At 43.1% G+C, this 23,253-nt stretch overlaps 1 protein-coding gene across 5 annotated transcripts in view; it reads left to right on the plus strand.

The window, feature by feature from the left end:
* Window positions 1-3,522: 3,522 nt before the first annotated feature.
* Window positions 3,523-23,253, plus strand: part of MTR (5-methyltetrahydrofolate-homocysteine methyltransferase) — a 110,404-nt gene continuing 90,673 nt past the window's right edge. For 3 of the 5 annotated variants that reach the window (XM_059170331.1, XM_059170334.1, XM_059170332.1), the window contains exons 1-8: window positions 3,523-4,044; window positions 7,475-7,689; window positions 12,119-12,208; window positions 14,495-14,564; window positions 16,304-16,396; window positions 17,777-17,883; window positions 19,329-19,388; window positions 20,105-20,199. In XM_059170331.1, the coding sequence (XP_059026314.1) occupies window positions 4,011-4,044; window positions 7,475-7,689; window positions 12,119-12,208; window positions 14,495-14,564; window positions 16,304-16,396; window positions 17,777-17,883; window positions 19,329-19,388; window positions 20,105-20,199 (764 nt within the window). In that variant the 5' untranslated portion in view covers window positions 3,523-4,010. Of the gene's footprint in view, window positions 4,045-7,474; window positions 7,690-7,715; window positions 7,858-12,118; window positions 12,209-14,494; window positions 14,565-16,303; window positions 16,397-17,776; window positions 17,884-19,328; window positions 19,389-20,104; window positions 20,200-23,253 lie in introns of those variants that run through there. The other 2 variants (XM_059170333.1, XM_059170335.1) reach the window with 2 other exon arrangements.

Below are 23,253 nucleotides of genomic sequence, written 5' to 3' on the forward strand. Positions count from 1 at the left end.
GATTAGATTTTGGTTTTGGGTTTTGGGTGGATGATTGGTTTGGTTTGGTTTGGCTTGGTTTTGTCTAGGAGTACAAACATTTTTGTTTAATAGACAGGAATGTGGGATTTAATCAGTTTAAGATGATGAACTGAGCACTAAACTTTTAGCTAACTGCTAAACTTTTATTTTTATAAATGCAATATAAGGAGGCAAAGTGACCTGACAAACCCTTTTTAAAGTCTTTTCTTTGAAGTCTGGAAATTTATAGAATAGACCTGGAGGGAAATCAGAAATAATTTTTAAATTGGAAAGAGTTCATTGAGAACAAATTCTTTTCTCATAACTACAAAAAGAAATTGGTTAGAGTTTAGTGCTTAAAAAGTTCAGCAATTATAGCCAAGTTAATATTTTGTTTTTGTTTTCCTTTAAAGGGCAAATTTTAAAATAGAGGTGACTTAAAACATTATTTTCTGGTACTGCATGGGAAGCAGGGAGGCAAGTTTCAATTAAGATAGTCAAGTTGAAACCTAGAATTTCTGTGGTATTTGGGACATGATTCAGTTATTAAAAGATAAGAGTCATGGTGTACTGGCATTTAAAGACCCAGCTGGGGGTGCCTAGATGGCTCAGTCATCTCAGGTCATGATCCCAGGGTCCTTGGATCCAGTCCCATGTTGGGCTCCCTGCTCAAAGGGCAGCCTACTTCTCCCTCTCTCTCTGACCTTCCTACCTGCTCATGCTTGCTCATTCTCTCTCTCTCAAATAAATAAATAAAATCTTTTTTTTTTTTTTTTTTTTAAAGAATGCTTTTAGAATCAGTGGAGCAGACGGCATAGATTGAACCTGACTTGCCCAGGAGACAACGTCCTAGAGAGAGAGATGGTAATTCTCTCCATGCAGGAGAAAAGAGGGAGCAAGGCCTCTCCAGGGCTATTGGTGACAATAAAATAACCTCCAATTTTCTGTGTATTCTTTTACTACCTTGTACTTGGCAACAAGATTGTGTATCACAGACTCAATAAATTCAGCTCAATTACTACAATCCATGTGGGTTATCAAAGTGCTTGTTGACCTATGTGACTCTAGGGATGGGTCATAACCTTGAGATTATGAAGGGAGTTGAGGGAAGAAGGAAAAGTCAGGGATCTTTTGGGGAAAGCTAATGGTTACCTCATACCCCCCAGGGGTAGCAATCCCTTGTATGAGAACTGGTTCTCAGTTGACATTCTTAGGACTCTGACTAGCAGGACACCAAAACAACCCAATGGGCTTAGCACACACAATCAAGCCATAGAATAATGTGTTTTTTTAATATTTTATTTATTTATTTGAGACATAGAGGAAGAGAGAATGAGGGTGCACAAGCAGGGAGCAGGGTCAGAAGGAGATGGAGAAGCAGGCTCCCCACTGATCACGGAGCCCGATGATGCAGGGCCCTATCCCAGGATCCTGATATCATGATCCAAACAAAACGCAGATGCTTAACTGACTGAGCCAGCCAAGACCCATAGAATACTGGATAAAGCTGAAATACAATTTATTTACTGGCATACAGTAAGAGTTGGGTATTTATGTCCACTGTATTAGTTTCCTAGGCCTAATGTAATAAAGTATCAAAAGACGGGTGGTCTAAAACATCAGAAAGGTACTGTGTCACAGTCCTGGAAACTGCTAGTCCAAAACCAACCTGTCAGCAGGTCCATGTGGGCCTCTGCTTCTTTTGTCAATGTGGCTGTTTTATCCTTGTGTATCTCTGTCCTCTTCCAGCAAAGACACCGCTCATGTTGGACTAAGAGTCCATTCTCCTTGGACCTTATCTTAACTAGTTACCTGTGCACCAACTCTATTTCCGAGGACATTCCGTTCTGAAGTGCTAGGATTTAGGACTGTTGTGGGCCACATTTCAACCCATAATGGTATTCTTGGAACTCTTCTTTAAGTTGTGTGAGTTTTTGTACTAGGAATTCACTGACCTTTTAGTCATATTTGTTACTCTTTTAAGACTAAGGAAACACTGGGTCCGGTCATTTTTAGATGACAAAGCAAATATCTGATGATTCATTAAACACAGAGGCTGATCTACAATTCCTGCAATTTCTGCTAAGATAGAGGATACTAAGTAACTAGGCACCCAGAAGATTTTTTTTTTTTTTTCAAGGACCACCTCAACAAAATGTGAGATTGGTGATAATTTAAAACTTTACAATCTAGGGGTGCCTGGGTGGCTCAGTTGGCTAAGGATCTGCCTTCAGGCTCAGGTCATAATCCCAGGGTTCTGGGATCGAGCCCCATGTCCCGCTCCCTGCTCAGCCAGGAGTCTGCTTCTCTATCTCCCTCTGCCTGCTTCTCTGCCTACTTGTGCTCTTGCTCTCTCTCTCTCTCTCTCTCTCTCTGTCAAATATAAATCTAACAAAACAGAAACCTTGCAATCCGAACAAGATCTTCAACTCTTCAGGGCCATCCTCTCCCTCCCACATTCTTATTTGTTCTGTTCTCCCCCCCCCTTGAGGTTTTTCATCTCCAAGTATGACCATTTTTGGTAAAGATGCAATACACCTGATTATCATAATTTTTTAGATATAAAAAATTGAGGTATAATTACATAATAAAATGAGAATGGCATACAAATGTGTACTTTAAAATAAAAAAATTAGTAAACTTCATAATTTGGTCTCAACTTTATTTTCCTAGATTCATTTGCTTTCCTCCTGTCTACCATGCTCACCCTTACAGAGCTTTTCTTTAATTTCTAAGTCTCTCGAGTGCTGTGTTCTGCTCAGGAAGTCTCTCCGCACTGGAGAGCTCCTACGTCAAGTCTCAGTTACTTCCTGGAAGCTTTGCTCCAACACCCTTGGAGCAATGCAGCTCTTTTGGCACAGTGTATGTGGTTCTCATTTTCCCCTGTTCAATTATTAGTTTTAGCTAGTTGTGAGTTCTTTCTCCAAGACAGAGGCGGGGGTGTGATGTAGCTTGTCTTTCCTTGCATTTGCCCCGTGTTTAGCCCAACGCATGATACATAGTTAAGTGTTCAATAAATTACAGTGTCAATTAGTTGACAGTTAACACGCAGGTATGTACCTCAGAGTTTTCACAGCGCGTTGGCACGATCTCATTTTCCCCCTGCAACAGGCTTATAAAACAGCAATTACGACCACCCTATCATTTCCTGCTTGTGGAGCCAAGAGACTCAGAGGTTATTTATCTTGCCCAGAGCCAGCCAGTAGCAAAACGTGGCTAGAACTTGGTCCCCCGACTCCAAATTCCCCGCTCTTGACACCACCACAGGTTGAAGCTAGCGCCAACTCCGCGCTACGACTTAAACTTGAGAGGCCTCGCCGGCCGCATTTCCGGATATCGGGCTTGGAGACGCGCCCAGTTTCCGCAGGGCATAACAGTTTGGGGCTCATTGAGTGCGTGGGACCTTGGACTACATCTCCCAGAGAGCTCCGGGGCAGACCCTCAGGTGACTGGTTGAAATGGATCCGCCAATACGGCGCGACGTGCTCGTACAGACCAATCATAGGCCGGAAGGGGCAGGGCCTCCCACGCAGAGGCTAGATTGAGCGGAGACGCTAGCAATGTTGTTAGATGTCCCAAAGCCCAAGGGGCCTGAGATCCTCGGTCCCGCGCCTCGGGCGCCACGGCGTCCTCCTTTTCGGGTCCAGTCCGCGCCTTTCCCGCGACCCGCTTAGGGTCGCGCGTGTGTGGCCGCCAGCCCCGCGCCGAGGACAGGCCGGGTGACCGGGAAGAAAGCACGTGCTGGAGCGTTGTAGCGGCCGAGGGCTCGTCTGTTATCGCCACGCCGCGCCCAGGTCGTGCGGGAGGTCCCGCGCGGCGTGTGGTGCGCGGAAGGCCCCGGGTGTCGCGGTCCCGGGCCGCGGGCTCCGGGCTCCTCGGCGCCTCCGGCGACCTCGGCCCCTGAGGGCGGCTCTCGGGCGCTGGCTGGCGTCGCTCTTGGCCGTGTTCTCCTGTGCAGCCTGCGACTCCCCGGCTTCGCCCCTGGCCTGCGGAGGAGGAGACTCGGCGGCATGTCGCCCGCGCTGCCAGAGCTGACGCCTTCCGGTAACGCTGCCTCTAGCTCTCCGCGATCGGGTTGTGTACTGAGCCCTGTTACGGGCTCCTAATCCCTGGGATAATTCTCCTCGCCTCCTGGAGGCGCGCCGCCAGGTTTCCCCGCGGGCGGGAGGGCGGCGGCTTTGAGCTGGCGGAGGTTCCACGTGCTTCTGCTGGGTTCCTTCCGCGCCTGCACCTCTTCCTCCCCAGGCAAGCGGACTCTCAGCAGCTACGAGGCACCCTCTCTCTGCGCGCGCCCGAGACCCCTCTTAATGTACAAGTAACTTCGCTGTTGGGTACAACATACTTCAGCGGGGCGCAGTGGAAATTTGGCCAGAGTTAACGTTCTCAGTTCAATAATTATTTATTGAGCACTTGCTGTGTTCACCCAAAGAAAGTTTCTGTGTTGCAAGGCGGATAAGGAAACCCAGAGAACGATTAAAACTTAAGGAAACGTTTCTTTTACCACATCAGGGTTAGAGCAGTCGTTCTGCACACTCTAGATTGCATAGAACCACTTTGTAAAATGAGCAGATCGTACGTCGTGATGGGGAGTAGTAATCTCAAGCCATTCTAATGATGGCTCTGACATTAATGTTGAGAAAAAACTAGGTTAGCTCAAGAGCTGACAGTAGTTTCAGTTTTATAATGAGATCGGTCTCTAAGGTCATCCTTGATTAAAATTTTTGGTCGAACATACCCATAAAAACACAGGAGGTATGAGGTAGGAAATGTAGAAAGAAGAGAACCAGTCCTAAGGACGGAGCAGTACCTGGGTGTGGGGGAATGAGGGTGTTCAGCATGGCAGGAGCTGAATACTGAATTCGTAACTCAGAAGGAAATTTATCAGAGGTGAGCTGGTGACCCTATTGATTCTAGGGTTCTGATATGGGACTGGTAAAATTGTTCTTGAAACCAGTGGAAATGTGACTGAGGAACATTTTATCACTCTTGGTATAAAAGAAGAGGTAGAGAGGCAGATCATACCATTCTTTGAATAATATCTCTGCCTCATGACTGCTTGCTTTCCTATTTAATTAAGAAGGGAAGCAACGTTGTTTGCCTTCATCTAAATATATCAACAGCAGAATGCATCAGCTAAATGGGGGCAATGTAGAGCTATATATTTTTGTTTCCTCTGTGAGAGTTGTTGGGTAGAATCTGCCCTGTTAAGAACGTGGTTAGTCAGGAGTAAACTGTACAGAATGTTCTGTATGCAATGAACTGAATATAGATAAATAGGAGGTTGTTTTGGTTATCATTGTTCTTCACGGAAGATCTCAGTGACTGCTCACCTTACCAAGTGAAAGAATTGTTAAGGTGACTTGCTCTTAGGAGAAGCTTCTGGAGGGGCAACGGTGATTAGAAGCCAGTGAAAGATAACCCCCTGTTGGAAAAGCTTGGGGAATACATCAGGATTAGAACAGTGAACACTTAAACGAACAAAGGAGGACCTCTAAAAGGGAAATCTTATCCCCTACAGGGTCAATAAGCATGTGGATGATGTAGAAGCAGGGAATTTTTAAGGGCCTCAGTTGGGGGGAGTTTTGTCTTCAATGCATGCAATTCCCATTTTATTATGTCCCCTTTTATCTCATTTTCTGTTCACAGTTCTCATGGTCTCACAGGTGGCCTGGTTTCCATATTGCCATGTATTTGTATGTTTCCTTGTACTCTAGTGTGTGTACTTACTTTTAATTTATGTAAGTAGTATCTTGGTAGTTGATGATTGCTGAACTTTTCACTCAGTATCCCACCATTATCATAAAGCAGTGCGGTGTTCCCCACAAATGCCTACCACATTTTTTTTAATTTTTAATTTTTAATTTTTTATAAACATGTATTTTTATCCCCAGGGGTACAGGTCTGTGAATAGCCAGGTTTACACACTTCACAGCACTCACCAAAGCACATACCCTCCCCAATGTCCATAATCCCACCCCCTTCTCCCAACCCCCCTCCCCCCAGCAACCCTCAGTTTGTTTTGTGAGATTAAGAGTCACTTATGGTTTGTCTCCCTCCCGATCCCATCTTGTTTCATTTATTCTTCTCCTACCCACTTAAGCCCCCATCACTGCTTCCTCATATCAGGGAGATCATGTCTACCACATTTTACTTGGACATTTCCCAACATTGTCTCCAACGTGCCACTCCTACTAACATCCCCTTCTGTGTTCCCGGTGGATCAACCTGAGATTTTGTTTGGGAAATATACCCAGGATTGAGGTTGCTGGGTTTTCTGCATGCTTACTTTTTACCAAGTTCTGCTAGGCTGCTCTCCAGAATGGCTCTGTCCAGCAGGCATACTGGAGGGTGCAGATTTCTTTGGCATTATCCCGTTTTCTAATTATTGGCCATCTATTGGGTGCAAATGGGTATCATCTTGTTTTAATTCACATCCAGTCGCTAATGAGCTTGAGCATCTCTTTATATAGGTGCTGAGTATTATTTTCTTCTTCCTTGACTTGACTATTTGTATCTTTTTAGGAGTTCCTTGTACATTATAGGTGTTAGTCCCTTTCAGTTTGAGACATTGCAGAATCCGCCTCCAATCCATAATCTGTTTGTTAATTTTGCCTATGGTAACTTTGATTTCATAGGAATTCTTAGTTTTTATGGAATCACGTTCGTTCTTTTTTTTTTTTTTTTTAATATTACGTTGTAGTTGGGCTTTTTGAGTCTTAAGTCTTTCCCTATTCCAAGCAATGGAGATACTCTATATTTTACTCTTCCTTTTTTATGGGAATATAGTTTTATGGTATATTTTGATATTTAGTGGGCCAAAGTTAATTTAGCATTTTTTGGGACTTCAGTCTTCCATGCAGAGTATAGAATATGTTTGTCAGATTTCTAATAAAAAGTCAGATGTTTTATTTAGGGTCTCTAAAAACAGCTTTGATCTCTTGCATATATGATGACTCCTTTCACAAGATCTCAAAATTTGTATATGTGGGAGCTAGGTTGTTTCACAGTAACAACTGTATTAAAGACTGAAAATAGTTTCTATTTCTGGACTGAAAAGTGAATACAGTAGAGACCCTCTGGAAAAAATGCTTAGACTTTTTATGAAAATGGGAGGAGGAATGGAGGCATGTGCCACTGTCAGAGCTGCTGAGAGTACAGAAGTGCTCTTCCCTAAGGACAGAGAGAGAAAGAGCTTGAGCCAAGCTGTAAGAGGATTATGAGGTGGAGGGCGGGATGAGTTTTGGAGCTTTGGGTAGAAGACTTATACTGACTGGGTTAGGTCGAATTTCCTACAGAAGGAGAAGGATTTGGAGCTAAAAGAGAGCAGGTTTGGGACGGCATACGTGGGCTGTGGTGAGGATAGCCAAGAAAAGCTGAACCAGTCAGTGTCCTTGAGGCTTTTAGTAGTTCTTATAAACCCGCATGCAACTTTTCCCTGGGGTTTTGAATGTCGGATTTTTCACTTTCTTTAAAGCAGGTGTGAAGAAAAGCCTGCAGGATGAGATTGAAGCCATTCTGCGGGAGAGGATCATGGTGCTGGATGGAGGGATGGGGACCATGATCCAGCGGCATAAGCTAAGTGAAGAAGACTTCCGAGGTCACGAATTTCAAGATCATGCCAGGTCCCTAAAAGGCAACAATGACATTTTAAGTATAACTCAACCCAACGTCATTTACCAGATCCATAAGGTACAGTACTGCCATGCCTCCTGTTCTCATGCCATTATTCTGTAAGCCTCTTCGCATATCGAGGGCTCTGGAGGGTACAGAAGAAAGAGGTGATTCATTCACCAAGACGACTTTGGGCACTGAAGAAAGGAAAGGCCTTGCACTGCGATGAGCATTCAGGATAAGGAGGTGAGAAAGGTAGTTTTCCTGCCTTTGCGGCAGTTAAATGAAAGGCCATAGAAATCCTGGACAAATTGGGCTTTTCACATACACTGCTTTACCTGAGTCACCACAGCAGCCCCGATAAAGTAAAACCAAAAAGGTGGTCGTTATTCTTATTTTGTGGATTTAGAAGTTGTGGCTCACAGAGGGTAAAGAACTTGTCTGACGTTTGGGAGCTTCCTGACATGAAATCCCATGCTCTTTCATTCCATTTTTCTGCCTCCAATAAAAATGGTTAGCCAGCATGAATCAGGAACAAGTAACTGGGGGCAGTAGATTTTTAAAATTTAGAAAGAAACATAGAGTGAAATTGTTTGGTAGGTCATCGCCAGAATTTCATAAAATTACAACCAGAAGAGATACTGAGGTGATTGAATCTATTTTCCTGGTCTGGATTCAACTGGAAGGATAAGACATATTTGCCAGTGAAGTGAGAAAGTTTTATTTTCTGGAGAAGGGCATTGTTACAGATGTTTCAGTCTCTTAAGGGGAAAAAAGTCATCTAAACAAATCATTTTGTGATTAAGGGTCCCAATGAGAATGGAAGGGATCATTCTGTTGTGTGGTCAAGACTTGTTCTAGGTTAATTGCAGAATGGCGTTCATGTGAGGAAAGCTAAGAATGCCTTTCCTTTGCTCATAGTGGGAATTCCAGGTACCAGAAGATTTAAAATTGATCCTTAAAAAAGTATGGTTCTGCAAGAAGAATGGTAACTAAATTTTTCTGCGAGGCCTTGAGAGTAGTTAAATCCTATTATAAAATCTAGTCTGTTGTAGATTGGGAATATCATCATGGATATGAATGGCCTCGTATGGTTACAAATACACTTTTCAAAAATTTTATTTATTTATTTATTTATTTATTTATTTATTAGAGAGAGCATAAACGGGAAGCAGCAGGCGGAGGGAGAGGGAGAAGTAGGCTCCTCGCTGATCAAGGAGTCTGTTATTGGGCTCGATCCTAGGACACAGCAGTCATGACCGGAGTGGAAGGCAGTTGCTTACTCGACTGAGCCACCGAGGTACCCCATAAATAGACTTCTTAAAATGCAGCTGTTGAAATCACATGCACTGTCATACCTGTAGCTTCATCATTATTGTTCCTATGGATTACCGCTAGATTATAAGATGCTGCAGGGCAAGCAGCTTATAATTATGCCTCTTTTTTCACTACTGAAGCCCTACTGCCTAGAACGTTATCTCCCACATAGGAAGTGCTCAATAAATATTTGTTAGAGGAAAGATTCCTTGCCCTGTGTATTAGGTAGGCATCTAGATGGGAGAACGAGGTTCCCATGAGAGGTCTGTGGAGTGGAAATGGCTATAAGTGCAACAAAGTGTGCCAGGGTGTCCCATTTATGGGGGTGCATTTACTAGCCAGACATGTGGAGAGCATGTTGTGTTCATGGATGAAGAGGGGAAACAGACCAGGTTTTTTTTCACATGTGGCTATTTCTAGTGGAGCCAGTGACCATAGATCAGATCCTCTGGTGTATAATTTTAACGGAATGTCCAAGTTGTATTTGTAACGTAGGTGCCTGGCGGTGAGCTGCTTTGGTTGTAGCGTGAATGCCTGACATTGAGCTTTTGGTTGCCAAGATCCCCATTTCAGGGGACACCCGTCTCAATTAAACATGGTGCTGCTACTCGCTGAACTGGATACCTGATGGCCCTCACCCATGAGTTATGCTCTTGGGGAGCTCTGGACGAGCCCAACAACTGCCTGGCCCCATTTTTCCCTTTCCATACCCTGGTTCCCATTCTTATGTTTTAAATTTGGCAATAAAGAGTGAAACTGTGAAACCCTAGGTGCCCCATCCCTATACCCCCAGAAAGGCAGAACCCTATGTCTGTGCTCACTCCCCTGCCCATATGCCCCCCGCCCCTTGAAGTGTGGCCCTGGGCATGTCTGTACCCTCCAGGACTTGTGAGTAACACACTGTTTTCTCCCTGATGTTCCCTATGGTTGTAGCTGAGATGCCATGAGGGCTGGTGCCCCCACACCTTGGGCTTCACCCAGGAAAATGTTTGTGGGAGCTTGCCACCAGGATACCGGTGAACGCCACAGGCAGTCCTTGCCCACAGCATCGCCCCACGAAACACAATTCAGAACCTCTGTTAGCCTCTAAAAATGCTGTCCTTCCTGGCCTACTTTCCTCCTGACAGCTTGCTCTGTGAGGAGTGGAGAAATTCAGTAGCTTGACTCAGGTCATAACGTTTTTGGGTTTTTTTGCTTTTTGTTTTTTTTTAAAGATTTTATTTATTTATTTGACAGAGATCACAAGTAGGCAGAGAGGGGGAAACAGGCTCCCCATGAGTGGAGAGCCTGATGTGGGGCTCGATCCCAGGACCCTGTGTTCGACCTGAGCCTAGGGCAGAGGCCTAACCCACTGAGACACCCAGGTGCCCCAGATCACATGTTTTTTAAATTGGCAGGAATAGGATTGGAATTGAGGGATGTCCTGCCTGGAGTCCAGGAGTGGGATATTGAGCTAGGAGAAGAGGCATAGGGAGAGGGTGAAGAGCTAGAAGAAACACCTTCTAAACTGTATATTATGGAAATTTTCAAATATACACCAAATTGGAAAAAACTATGAACTGAGAAATTTTTTTGCTAACTGTAAAGACAGTACATGTTTATTGTTTAAATAAAAAAGATAATATAGAAAACTATAAAGGAGAAAATCAAAATCAGGAGATATGAATCCAAGACTAACTATTAATCACATATTTTAATTTATATTTTAAACTAGTTTTTATACTGGGATTTTAAAAATTAAATTTTAATTGTATTCATACTGTTGTATGATTTGCATTTTTATCTGTATATAGGAGCATTAAATATTCTCAAACATGGTTTAATAACTACATGATATAACCTACATATATTACTTAACTAATTTACTTATTCCTAGGCATTAATGTTGTTTCCAATTTTTCTTGCTCTTTTTTGAAAAATTTAATTTGCTCTCATAAGATAAGACCCATAGATTGAGAATAAATTCACTTTTTTTTTTTTTAAGACTTTATTTATTTGACAGAGAGAGAAATCACAAGTAGGCAGAGCAGCAGGCAGAGAGAGGAGAAGCAGGCTCCCTGCTCAGCAGGAAGCCCAGTGCAGGGCTCCATCCCAGGACCCTGAGATCATGACCTGAGCCGAAGGCAGAAGCTTAACCCACTGAGCCATCCAGGCGCCCCGAGAATAAATTCATTTTTGACCACTATTCCAAATTTCTGTTTTTTTTCTCCTAAGATAACAACTTACTTATATATGTCTTTCCACATCAATTTGCTACGCATTTATGTATATATGAATTATGTATATGCGAAAACGTGTACTGTTGTATACATGTATGCTTTAAACCTAATGTGTTGTGTTTTACATATCAGTCAGTTTTGCTTTCTACTCAAGCCTATTTTTGGAGATCTTTCCATGTCAATATCAGTCGCTATACACAGTGTTTTTAGCCTTCACAAAGCATGTTATCAAATGGATACATTCTAGCTTATTTGTTTTTTTTTCCAACTGGTGGATATTTAGGATGTTTGTGACTTACTACAACTGAGAAATTCACTTCCCAGCTCTTTGTCAAGAGTGTGTATCAGTTAGGGAGGGGGTGGGTTTGTTCACTGTTGGGAAAAATCAAGGGAGTTGAGAGATTCCAGAGTGTTCCTCAGATTGAAGCTGAGGAAGTGTTGTCCCTGAAGAGTGAAATGGGGAAGGTGAGTTTCAAACCAGGAGGACAGGAAGGCATCGAGAGCCTCCGGGTTCTAGAAGGAATGCCCATCTGGCTCAGAGGGACCTGCAGAGAGGGACTGAAACAATCATGGGCAGAACTGGGCTCTCAGAGATACAGCCATCGCCGGTGGGAATCAAACTGTGCTGAGGCTGGAGATCGCCCTCCTGGGCCAGAACTTGTGTCATCACACAGCCACCCTGTGGGGTTGCGTTCTGGTACTTTCCGTGAGGAAACTAAAACTTGGGGTTTAAGGAACTTCATTCCATTCACCCAGCTTAGCATGTGAACTGTGTCCAAATCGAGCTCTGTGTTTGTTTACACCTCTGTCAAATCCTTGTATCTTTTTGCGTCTCTGGGCTCCAGGGCAGTGCCTGTGCTTAGTGGGTGGTCACATGGTGTTTGGGGTGGTGGTGACGAGCAGAAGTGTTTATTGCGGGGGGACAGGGCCTCTGAAACCCCGAGCACTGATGTTGCTATCTCTTATTGCAGGATTACTTGCTGGCTGGGGCAGATATCATTGAAACAAACACTTTCAGCAGCACTAGCATTGCCCAAGCTGACTATGGCCTCGAACACTTGGTAAGAATGCCATTGTTCCTCGTAACTAAGATCTTCCTGAATGCTTTCTGCCTTGACAGTTGCTAGTGAGAAAACCAGCCGAAGCTGCAGAGTACAGCTGATGCCTCGCTGTCTGTCGCTTGTGGTCAGACTGGGAAGACGCTTTGAATCTTTTCTGCTTCTGAACACAGCAGACTATTCATTTCCTAACTGGTGTCTTTTATGGGCCAGTAATCAAGTAAAAATGATACTTATTATGCAGTGGTTGCTGATAAAGGCACAGTGATTGGCTGTGTGGGCACCCTTTTTCTGCCCTGCATGGCAGATTTGGTTCTTTTTTTTAAATCATGGCAAAACACATGTAATGTAAAATTGACCATCTTAGCCATTTTTATGTACGGTTCAGTGGGATTAGATACATTCATCTTACTGGGCAACCATTGCCACCGTCCATCTCCAGAACTCTTGTCATCTTGTAGAAGTGAAGGTCTGTACCCATTACATTCAGTAGTAACTCCCTGTTCTTCCCTAACCTCTCTGGACCCCAAAAACCACCATTGTACTTACTCTATGAATTTGTCTCCTCTAGGTATTCCATGTAAGTGGAATCATACAGTTTTTGTCCTTTTATGACTCTTAGCTTAATGTTTTCAAGGTTCACTCATGTCGTAGCAAGTGTCAGAATTTTCTTTTTAAAGTTGAATAATGTTCCCCTGTACGTACGTATATGTGTGTATATATATGTGTATGTATATATATATATGTATATGTACACATATATACATATATATATTACATTTTGTTTATCCATTCATTCATTCATTAGGGACACTTGGGTTGATTCCACCTTTTTGTTATTGCGAACAGTGCTGCTGTGAACATGCATGTACAGCTAATCTGTTTGTATCCCTGCTCTCATTTCCTTTGATTACATGCTCAGAAGTGGAATTGCTGATTATATACTCAGAAGTGGTGATTTTGTTTCATTTTCTGAGAAACCGCCATACTGTTTTCCACAGTGGCCGCACCATTTTATATTCCCACCAACAGTGTGCACGCATCCCAAGTTTTCTACGGCTTTCTCGACACTTGGTGTCTTCTGTTTATGGGGGGTTTTGTTTTGTTTTGTTGATAGTAGCCACCCTAATGGGTGTGTGGTGAAGGATCTGGTTTCTTTTTAATCAAGATGATGCTCCTTTTTCAGATTTTGTAAAATGTGGAATGATGGGGGTACATAGTAGATGCTGCCGTACCCACGTCTGTGTGGGATTTTTCCAGACGCATGCCTCTGTTTTCATGTAGCACTGATTGCTCTCCTGCTGTTGGGACTTTGTGAGATCTTGTGTCTTTTGGGTTATCAAGAGCAAATCATTAGTTTTGTGTGACTTAGGGCAGGAGTTGACAAACTTTTTCTATAAAGGGCCGGATAAGTAAATATTTTAGGCTCTGTGGGCCATAAACAGCAACTATTTGATTCTGTTATTATAGTACAAGAGCAGCAGTAAACAGTATGTAAATGAATGATGTTGATTATATCCCAGTAAAACTTGATTTATAAAACTGGCCCAGGCTAGATTTGCCCTAGGACGTATAGAGTTTGCCAACCCCTATTTTAGAATACTCTGGTTTCTTAATTACTAAATAATGAAGATCCACAGCACGTAAGATTTGAGAAGGGCTCATGAAGGCCACAAATCTGGGACCTTCTAACCTGGTCTGGGAAAGATTTTGGAAGGCCCATGAACCTCTTTATATTGTAGCATTACTTTGTGTGTTCGTGCATACTTTTTATTTCCTACTGGGGGGGTTCATGGCCCTTTACCAAGTTCTAAAGAGGTTAGTAATCTGCAAAAAGCTCAGAGGCCCTGAGTACAACACCCCTACAGCAAAGGGAGTCAGAGCTCGGAGAAGCTGCTAAGGGAATGGCCCAGGCAGGCACTGAGAGAGCTGGGCCTCGAATCCTGGGCTCCTATCTCTGAAACCTGCGCTTCTTCTGTTCTTATGCTTTCTCAAATTCGCAGAGCATTTAACTGCATCAGCTTATTCTTTGATGTCCCAGATGGCCAAGAGATCACCCTTTGTTATTGGTTAGCTCATGGCTATGAGAGGAAGCTCAGAGCAGTTCTCAAGGACTCTTAGCTCTCCTGCTGCCTTCATGGCTGGGCCAGCTGAGAGGCCTTCTCAGACCTCCTGTTAATTCTGTCTACATTTCCTTACTGAGTAAAACTGGCTTTTATAAGGTCACGAGTCCCTGGTTTATGGGACGGAGGGGAATAAGCCCCCGCTAATGTTTGCATTCATGTGTAGGCCTACCAGATGAACAGATGCTCTGCGGGGGTGGCCAGAAAGGCAGCCGAGGAGGTGTCCCTCCAGACAGGTAAGGAATGTCTGCAAGGATGACTCCTTTGAGATTCGCAGGTGTCACATGCTGTCTTTATTGTGCTTTTCCCTTCTGTGACAAGTGGCCCCCAGCAGCCTGCAGATACTGTTTTGTACTTGTGGGTAGGTGACTTCTTTGCAGTTTCATAATCAAGCCCTCCAGAGCCTCTATGATTTGATTCTATCCCTGTGGACCTTGGGCTCAGGGTTTACTCTGTGTTTAGTGCGGGCTCTAGCTTCACTTTGTAGCTCTAGCTACTTTGTATATTTATGGTTTTAGCTTCTTTGGGTATTTACAGCCAAGCTGATCATTCTCCTTTTGGAAGCACATTACTAGGTAGTTCAGGTGTTCTGGTTATTTTGATAAACATTAAGATATTTGATCTTACCCAATAAAGCTAGCCTCATCCTTGTGATTGGCTCATGCAGGTGAACAGTATAATCCACATCCTATCCCTAATGTCCTTGAAGGCTCTGTGCAGCCCGCCCAGGACTGTGGCATGCGATTCAGGCTTGCTGGGATGTGAAAAGCGGCCTCTTGAAATAACTAACCCCCTGGCTGGCTGCCATAGCGTGACTTCGGTGCCAGCGGGTGGGGAGGCTCTGAGGGAGGGAATGGAATAGAAGAAATATGTGGAGCCCCTTAAGATTTGGAAATGTAAAATTATTGCCAGCGGGAGAAAATATAAAGGGGAATTGCTAGGAAATGAGATACAGCATATTAATGAAGACTGAAGCGGTTTGTGGGAACTCTGCTTCTGGGAGGTAGTCTTTAAATCCATGGACATGCAGAGACCATTACCCCAACAGAGTCACAGGTCAGAGAATATGAAACCAGCGAAAGCAGGGAAAGAGAAGGACATTTTTCTTACACGCATATTATTGTTCAGCTCTGGGAAAGGTAACCTGTTCGAAGGCTGGGTTATCAACTCATTGGTAGTCTTCTGTTAAACTGTAAATCGTGACCCAGGTTACTGAGTAGTTACCGTCATCAGTGTACCCCCAGCTTTGGTTATGCTGTGTGGATGAACCCAACCTTGGAGGCTCTTTTGGAAGCACCTGGACTCCAGCCCAGAGGAAAGGTTATCAAAGAATTATTCAAAGAGTGCTTACAGTAAGATTTGATCTGTTTCATACTTGAATTTTAGGCTTTATAATTGCTAATCCTGATTTAATAGTCCCTCCCGCCCCCCCCAGGGAAGGGCCTGCAGCATGATACTGGGGAACATTTCAAGTTGAATGCTACCATGAGGAGCTTTTCTAGAATCTGTGTTGAGTTCAGGTTCTTGGAGATACCTTAAGAGGAAGGGGAGGTAATTGATCCAAACATGACTGTGGAGATAGAAAAGGGTTAGTTACTGAAACGCTTTGAAGCCAGATAGGTGAGAATTTGGAGTCTTTCAGATCAGCTTGGCAATCACCTGTACACATCCCTCTATTTCAGAATTTTCCCAGTGAGGTCGGGGATAGCTCCCATCCTCAGATACTCATTTATAGTCAAATCTGTGCATTGTCTCACCGAGTGTGATCAAGATTATGAAGAGCTTCTTGTTGGTCCAGGAGAGGTCAAGTTTGTTGTCAAACGAATTAAGAAAATAACTTGAACTTTTGTATTTAAGAGTTGTGGATAAAGAATTACAGACTTGTGTTCTAGGGGAAAATCTTTTAGCCTATAGAGTCACAACAAAAAGGTCAAGCTGTTCAGAGATTTTTACACTTCTTTTTCTTTTCCCAAAGGAATTAAGAGATTTGTGGCAGGAGCTCTGGGTCCAACTAATAAGACACTGTCGGTGTCCCCGTCTGTGGAGAGACCAGATTACAGAAACATTAGTAAGTATTGTAAATAGTCTTTGAGCCCCTCTAAGTATGTCTGTGTTTCAATGATCTTAAAATCTGTACAATGGGATAACAGGCACTTCCTCAGGGTTATTGTGGCTTAATGGACATAAAGGGCTTGTAACAGTGCCTGAAATGTAGTAAACATCTAAATAAAAAGTCAGATCTTGTTATTATTACTACTATTCTTATTTCAAATGTACATGGTACTGTGATCATGCTTCTTTATCAGCTGAGAAAATAAAACTAATCAAGAGAAAGCTTTAAACTGAGAAGTTGAGCAAATATGGACACCAGGCCTTGGTCTATTATAGAGCAGCCCACTAGGTCCCCGTTTTGTGTCAGAAAGTGCTCCAAACTATATAAATGTACTGGCATTGTTGACGTTATAAACTAGCGTACATAAACATACTCACATTGAGATTTTATGAAAAACCTAAGCATCTAAGTCAATTTCTTAAGCATGGAGACAATGAAATACAAAAAGAATTAAACTTAGCTGAGTAGTACTGATACTTTGTATAGTGAAGAATATTGTGTAAGTGGCAAGTTCAGGCAAGTATGGTTTGTAGGTTTTTGGTTATAGAACTTTCCATGTGGTGATGTCATAGTTCTTCACCAGAGGTTGCTCATACTGGGCTTATGCTTGGTCGAGGCTTGACTGGGAGGGGATAAGTTTTCCTTTTTCTTGTGCTTTATACAGCAAGCGTGAAGGTAGTATTGGGTTTTTCTGTTGAATATCCAAGCTTTTTTCTTTTTTCATTGGGAGGTAAATGGCGAGAGGGCTGACCTCTCAAATGGAAATGGACAACTCAAGATGTTTCTAGTAAAAATTGTACCCTGGAATGATTGAACACTTTAGATTCAGACTGAAATTGCCCTATAAGGCAGGTTTTCTCTCTAGCAGGAGTGAAGTCCACAGGACTGAAGCCCTTTATCACTGCAAGTGTGAGAGGATGTGACTAGACCCACCGTGTTTCTAAGTCCGGGTGACATGGTTCTCTCCTTGTTTCTCACACTCATCTCTTAACTGACTGATTAAGACCATCCCTGGGAAGAATGATCTACTTTAAAGGTGTTGACAGTAAGGTATGGGGCTCATGAAACCACGCACCTTCCTGCCTCCTCACTTACTTCTTGCCTCGTACAGGGCAAATGGAGGTTGTATGGCAAGTGTTCAGGAGTGTTCAGTCTACAGGTTTAATTAACATCGCTGCCCCATTTCTTTATTTGGTTTCTCACAAAAGGTGATATCCTTAAATCAAGCATTAGAAACCAGCAATAGTTGACAGGTGCTAGGCCTGAAGACAGCATGTCCTGGCCATTGAGAGGATTTTGGTGACTGACGCCTTGGATGTGCTTTATTTTTTACAGCATTTGATGAGCTCGTTGAAGCATACAGAGAGCAGGCCAAAGGGCTTCTGGATGGTGGAGTTGATGTCTTACTCATTGAGACTATTTTTGATACTGCCAATGCCAAGGTGAGTTGAGGGAGATGAGAAGGACAGCCAGGGTGGGGGCTGTGAGGATCCCCAGTGGGACAAGAAGACAGACCATCGCAGCCATTGTCAAAGTTACATGAAAGTCTTCTGTTCCATTCTGTTTTTGAGCATTTCTAGTTAAGGCCAGTGGGATGAGAAAAAACTCAAAAGATTATCTTTTTAGCTTTCAAAAACACTTTTTTAAAAAATTATGAAAGTAAATACACATATAGCTGTTAGGTGCACGTATGCAGATATAGTAAATACATATAGATGGTTCTAAATTTAGAAGGTACATAAATGTAGGGAGTGAAAAGTAAATATCGTTTCTTCTCCTATTCCCTGGGCGTCCAGGTCTTTCCTGGGACACCTGTTACAGTGTGGGGGGTTCCTGAGAGAGATGCTACACAGGTATAAAAAAGTGCAACATAGCATTGTTTTGATTATTGAGGGACAGGTTGTCCCCATGATGCGTCTGTAATTTATTTTGGAGTAAGGAATGTGGTAGAGTTCTAACTAGGTACTCTTTTGCTCTAAGGTTTACCTAGTTGTCTTAACATCATCTATTAAATATCCTGCCATTTTCCAGTGACAGGAATTGTATACCACCCTAAATTCGGAAGTGCGTCTGGGTAGAATTTATTCCAGTCATCTGTCTGATGTCACACTCCCATCCTGCTATTTTCTGTAGCGTTATGATTAAAATACATCCTGAATAACTGGTAGGCTTTCATGAGCCTCTCCCCGCCACACTGTTTTTCCCCCAGAATTTACCTGGCTATTCTTCCTCATTTATTTTTCCGTCAGATCTTTGGGATCAACTGGGCTAGTTCTAAAAATAAAATAAAATAAAATTCTCATATTGTTGAGTTAGTAACTTTCAATGCAAAAGAACCCCCCCCCATCCCCAAGAAGGTATACATTAAGGACAAGTTGCATTCCAACTACAGCAAATTATGAAAATGTGCACATCTTGGAATCAGGAAATACAGTGATCAAAAGAAGGAGATGTTCCCTAGAACCTAATGCAGCTTGGGCGTGCGCTGAGTTACTTGGCATTAGTGCCTGCACAGTTCACTCTGAGCTCACTGCGTGCCCCTCATTTCTGTACCCCGCTGTATCTATGAGGATGGGGACGGCGCAGGCATTCGTATTTATCTCTTTTTAGTTTTGACTGGGAGAAGGAAGAAAGAGCAGAGCTCTTGAGCTCTTCTTTGGAGGAAATACTAGTTCATAGGTAAACTCTGAGGCAGCATGTTTCGTTTCCATAGGTACCATGTGCGACTTGAGATGGGGTGTTGGGATTGGGGATTGTACCTTATAGGGAGGATGTGCTTCCTCCCCAGGGAATGCGACGTTGCTCTCATCTAGAGAGGCTTTGGAAAAGGGAACATTCTGGGGACACAGTCTCTCAGGAACAAAGATGTTCTTTTAATCCCTGACAGGCAGCCTTGTTCGCACTCCAGACACTTTTTGAAGAGGAGTATCCCCCTCGACCTATCTTTGTAAGTTCTCAAATTTGCATGATGATTTTTGTCTTTTATTAATACTGTCATTTTGAGGGTAGGGTTTTTATTTTCCTGGCATAGGAGAACTATCTTTAGTATCTTTAAGGAACCACCCACTTCGGCTTCCTCTGTTCACCTTCCTCCTACCAGTGCAGTCTCAGCTCAGGAGATGGGAAGAAGGTGAACCCAGAAGGCAGGCCACTGGAATTGAAGCCTGGCTGAGTTGGTCCCCCAAAGTCAAAGGCTTTAGGACTCCCTCTGAGAGGGGCCCTGGGAGAGGTGGGCTTGCATGCTGACCCAAGTTTCCAGATCGGATGGCACCAGCCTACAAGTAGGCAGACCCCTGGGGGAGTCCCAAGATTGCTTGGTGAGAAAAGACTAGAATCAAATCAGGGGGTCTTAGATGAACCAGGGATCACAGCCTGAGGTCTCTGGGAAAGCCTTCTGGGTGGGACTGGATGTGTCAATTCCAAAGCTGTGTTGGTCATTCTTTTGCCTCAGTGACTTCCCCTGTTTTTTATGTGATGGCTTCATGACTCATCCCCGCAATCCCCTTGCCCCTGTCCTTTCTGACCATGATGAAAAGTGCTTCCTGTGTGAGAGCTCCACACTCCTCTTCCTCATAAAGGAACAGTGCACTCATTTTATTTCACTCTCATGAACCGTGTTCTTAATTTGAGCCTCCTTTGACCGAGTTCACTTTGTTAATTCAGATTTCAGGGACAATTATTGATAAAAGTGGGCGAACTCTTTCTGGACAGACGGGAGAAGCATTTGTCATCAGCGTGTCTCATGCAGACCCACTCTGGTAAGTGATCATTCTTTCCTTGACCCCATTCCTTCTAGAGCGACCTTTTCTCATGGCTTCAAAAATCACTCCTGCATATTTCTGCTGAGCCATCCGCATGGGATGTTGGATTTCTAGAAAGTACATTCTGAATTCCCTTCAGGGCATCAGAAGGTCAGTTTGAGGGGCTGGGCAAGTGCTCCTACCCCTTGGATCAGGCATGTGGTTGGCTCTTTCTCTGTAAATGTGCCTCTCATAGTTTAAGGAAGTGCTTGGCTCAGCAGCAGCTCTGCACAGACAGTGTTTCTCTTCCTAGGGCAGGGCTCTGCAAAGTGTTTTCAGTCACTGCTTATGAAACAAACAGTAGCAGTCCAGCTTGGAATAATGTAGGCATTCTAAAGCTCAGATTCTCATCTTTTAAAATTAACCTGGCTTTGGGACGCCTGGATGACTCAGTTAAGCGTCTTACTCCTAGTTTTGGCTCAAGTCATGGTCTCAAGGTACTGGGATTGAGCCCTGAGTCGGGCTCCATGCTCAGCACAGAGTCTGCTTGAGATTCTTTCCCTCCCTTTCCTTCTGCCTCTCATGCTTACATGCTCTCTCTTTCTCTCTCACAATAAAAAAAAAAAGGTAAATCTTTAAAAATAAATTAACCTGGCTTTTATTTTCTACTTTAAAATATCTCCCCATTTTTCTTATCAGAAATGTTTTGTGTTCCCCGCCCCCCTCCCCCCCCCAGCTAAGATTTTATTTGTTTATTTATTTGCTAGAGAGATGCAAGAGTACACGCAGGCTTCCCGCTGAGCAAGGAGCCCGATGTGGGACTTGATCCCACAACTGTGGGACCATGATCTGAGCTGAAGTCAGACACTTAACTGACTGAGCCACCCAGGTGGCCCTCTTAACAAAAATGTTTTAAATTACATACCGTGAGTGAAATGGAACCTCCAAGAGTATATACTGCTTTTACAGTATGTACTGTGCCTTTTCCACACATGTAGTGAGCTTTTCCAGAGCCATCTCTTCATCATCTCTATGTCTCTAGTGCTTTATCGAGTCCTTGGCTTGTCAGGTGGCTGCAGTAAATGTTTAACAGGAAAACTGAAGATAGGAAAATGTAGGGGTCTCTAGTTTACTTTCAGATTTTTTTGTCTTTCCTCAGATATTTAGACCATTCCTCCTTTCATTCTACTACTCTCCTCCCACCCCCTTTACTGAGTCTTAATTTGTGATCTGATTGGGGCCCCTAGATGTGCAGATGAAACCCCTGCATCTCCCCAAATGTCTTGTGGCTCTTCAGTTCACTGACTGTTCCCAGAGGACGTCCTTAGAGGATGTTCTCCCAGCCCCTGCCTCACCTTTGGGATCCAAGGATGATTTTTGTGGAGTTTTAAAAATTGAAACTTCTGTTCTTTAAGCAAACTTGCAGTGAATTCTAACTTTTGACCCACACAGTGGTTCATTTTTTCTTTTTATTGTTATCCTATATTTTATTCTGTTCTTCAACATTCATCTGTGCCCATTCACAGAGAGATATATCTGGTCTCCTATTTGTTAGGAATCTTACAGACCAAAGGGGCAAATAGGCAGATGCAAGGCAGCCCAAGAACTCGAGAATTGTATCAGGTCCTAATTATAGTTTTCCAGGTTCAGAACTCTGAGGAGTGCCTACTGTTTTCTTTCTAGTTTAGTACTAAGAGTCGAACTCAGTATAGAGGAGTCGTGTTAACAAATATATGATAATTAAAATATGTGTCTATGCACATATATGTGTGTATATAAACAGGTAGTGTGTAGCAAAGTGAGTGTGTAAGAAACTGTTGTTTACTGATTGTGATTCTTGCAAACTGTACATATGTTCACAAAATATAGAACCTTTGTAGTAGTAGTAGTAGTATTAATTCATTGAGCTTTAATTGAAATCCTACTCTGTGCCCTGGAATATGGGCAAATGGGAAATAGTCCACACTAGGAGAAATACGTAATTAAATTAAAATATAAAATATCAACTGCTCTGCAGAGGTGTGAACACAAATCTGGCCAGACAGATGGAGTAATGGTGTCCTTGTGATATTCAAGGCTGGCTTTGTCGAGAAGGTGACACTTGAACTGGTTTGTGAAGCATGAGTCAGAGTCCATTAGGCAGAGGCAGATGGATGTCTCAGAATGAGCAGCAGCAGGGGCAGGGCTGCATTTTTCTGAAACATTTTCATATATCTGATGTCACTCCCACTTGACCCTCACTGCTGACTGGGCATTGTTTTCTCATGCCGCAGGTGAGGACCCGAAGCCCACCTCACTATTGGACCAGATGAGTTAGGATTGGAACGAAGTTTAGAAAAAGTCTAGGATCCTTTCTAATGAGAATGTCATGATTTAAAAAAATTTTTAGCTTATTACCTGGTGTTGCGTGTGGATGACAGTGCAAGATTTAAAAAAAAAAAAAAAGAGTTAAAGCATTCTGAATGGAGACTGGTGCAACCGAACAGGTCTATTCAAGGTCTGTAACTTAGTTCTGCACAGGACCTGGGAATCTTTTTTTTGTTTTTTTTTTTTTAATGGAGGTATAACTGACTTAAACTACTATATGAGTTTCAAGTGTATAGCATAGTGGTTTGACACTTGTGTACATTGCAAAATGATTGCCACGGTAAATCTAGTTATCGCCTATCACCATATGAAGTTAACACAGTATTACTCACTGTGTTCCCCAAGCTGTATGTGACGTCCCAGGGATGTCCCAGTATTTTGTAACTGGAAGTTCCTGCTTCTTGATTTGCACACATGTCATTTCCACCGTACACCCCTCCCCGTGGCAACTGTTGTCTGTTCTTTATGCCTGTGAGTGTGGGTTTCCTTTTTTGTTTTTTTTAAATTCTTTGTGTAAGTCGAATCATGTGATCTTTGTCTTTCTCTTTCTTATTTCACTTAGCATCATACCCTCATTGGCTGTTGTAAGTAATGCTGCAGGGAACATAGGGATACATGTATTTTTTTTTTTTTCCCCCTTTGGGTAGATGCTGAGTAGTGGGACTGCTGGAACATATGGTATTTCTGTCTTGAATTTTTTTGGAA

The sequence above is a fragment of the Mustela lutreola genome, chromosome 4 (assembly GCF_030435805.1).
Source record: "Mustela lutreola isolate mMusLut2 chromosome 4, mMusLut2.pri, whole genome shotgun sequence".
Lineage (NCBI taxonomy): Eukaryota > Metazoa > Chordata > Mammalia > Carnivora > Mustelidae > Mustela > Mustela lutreola.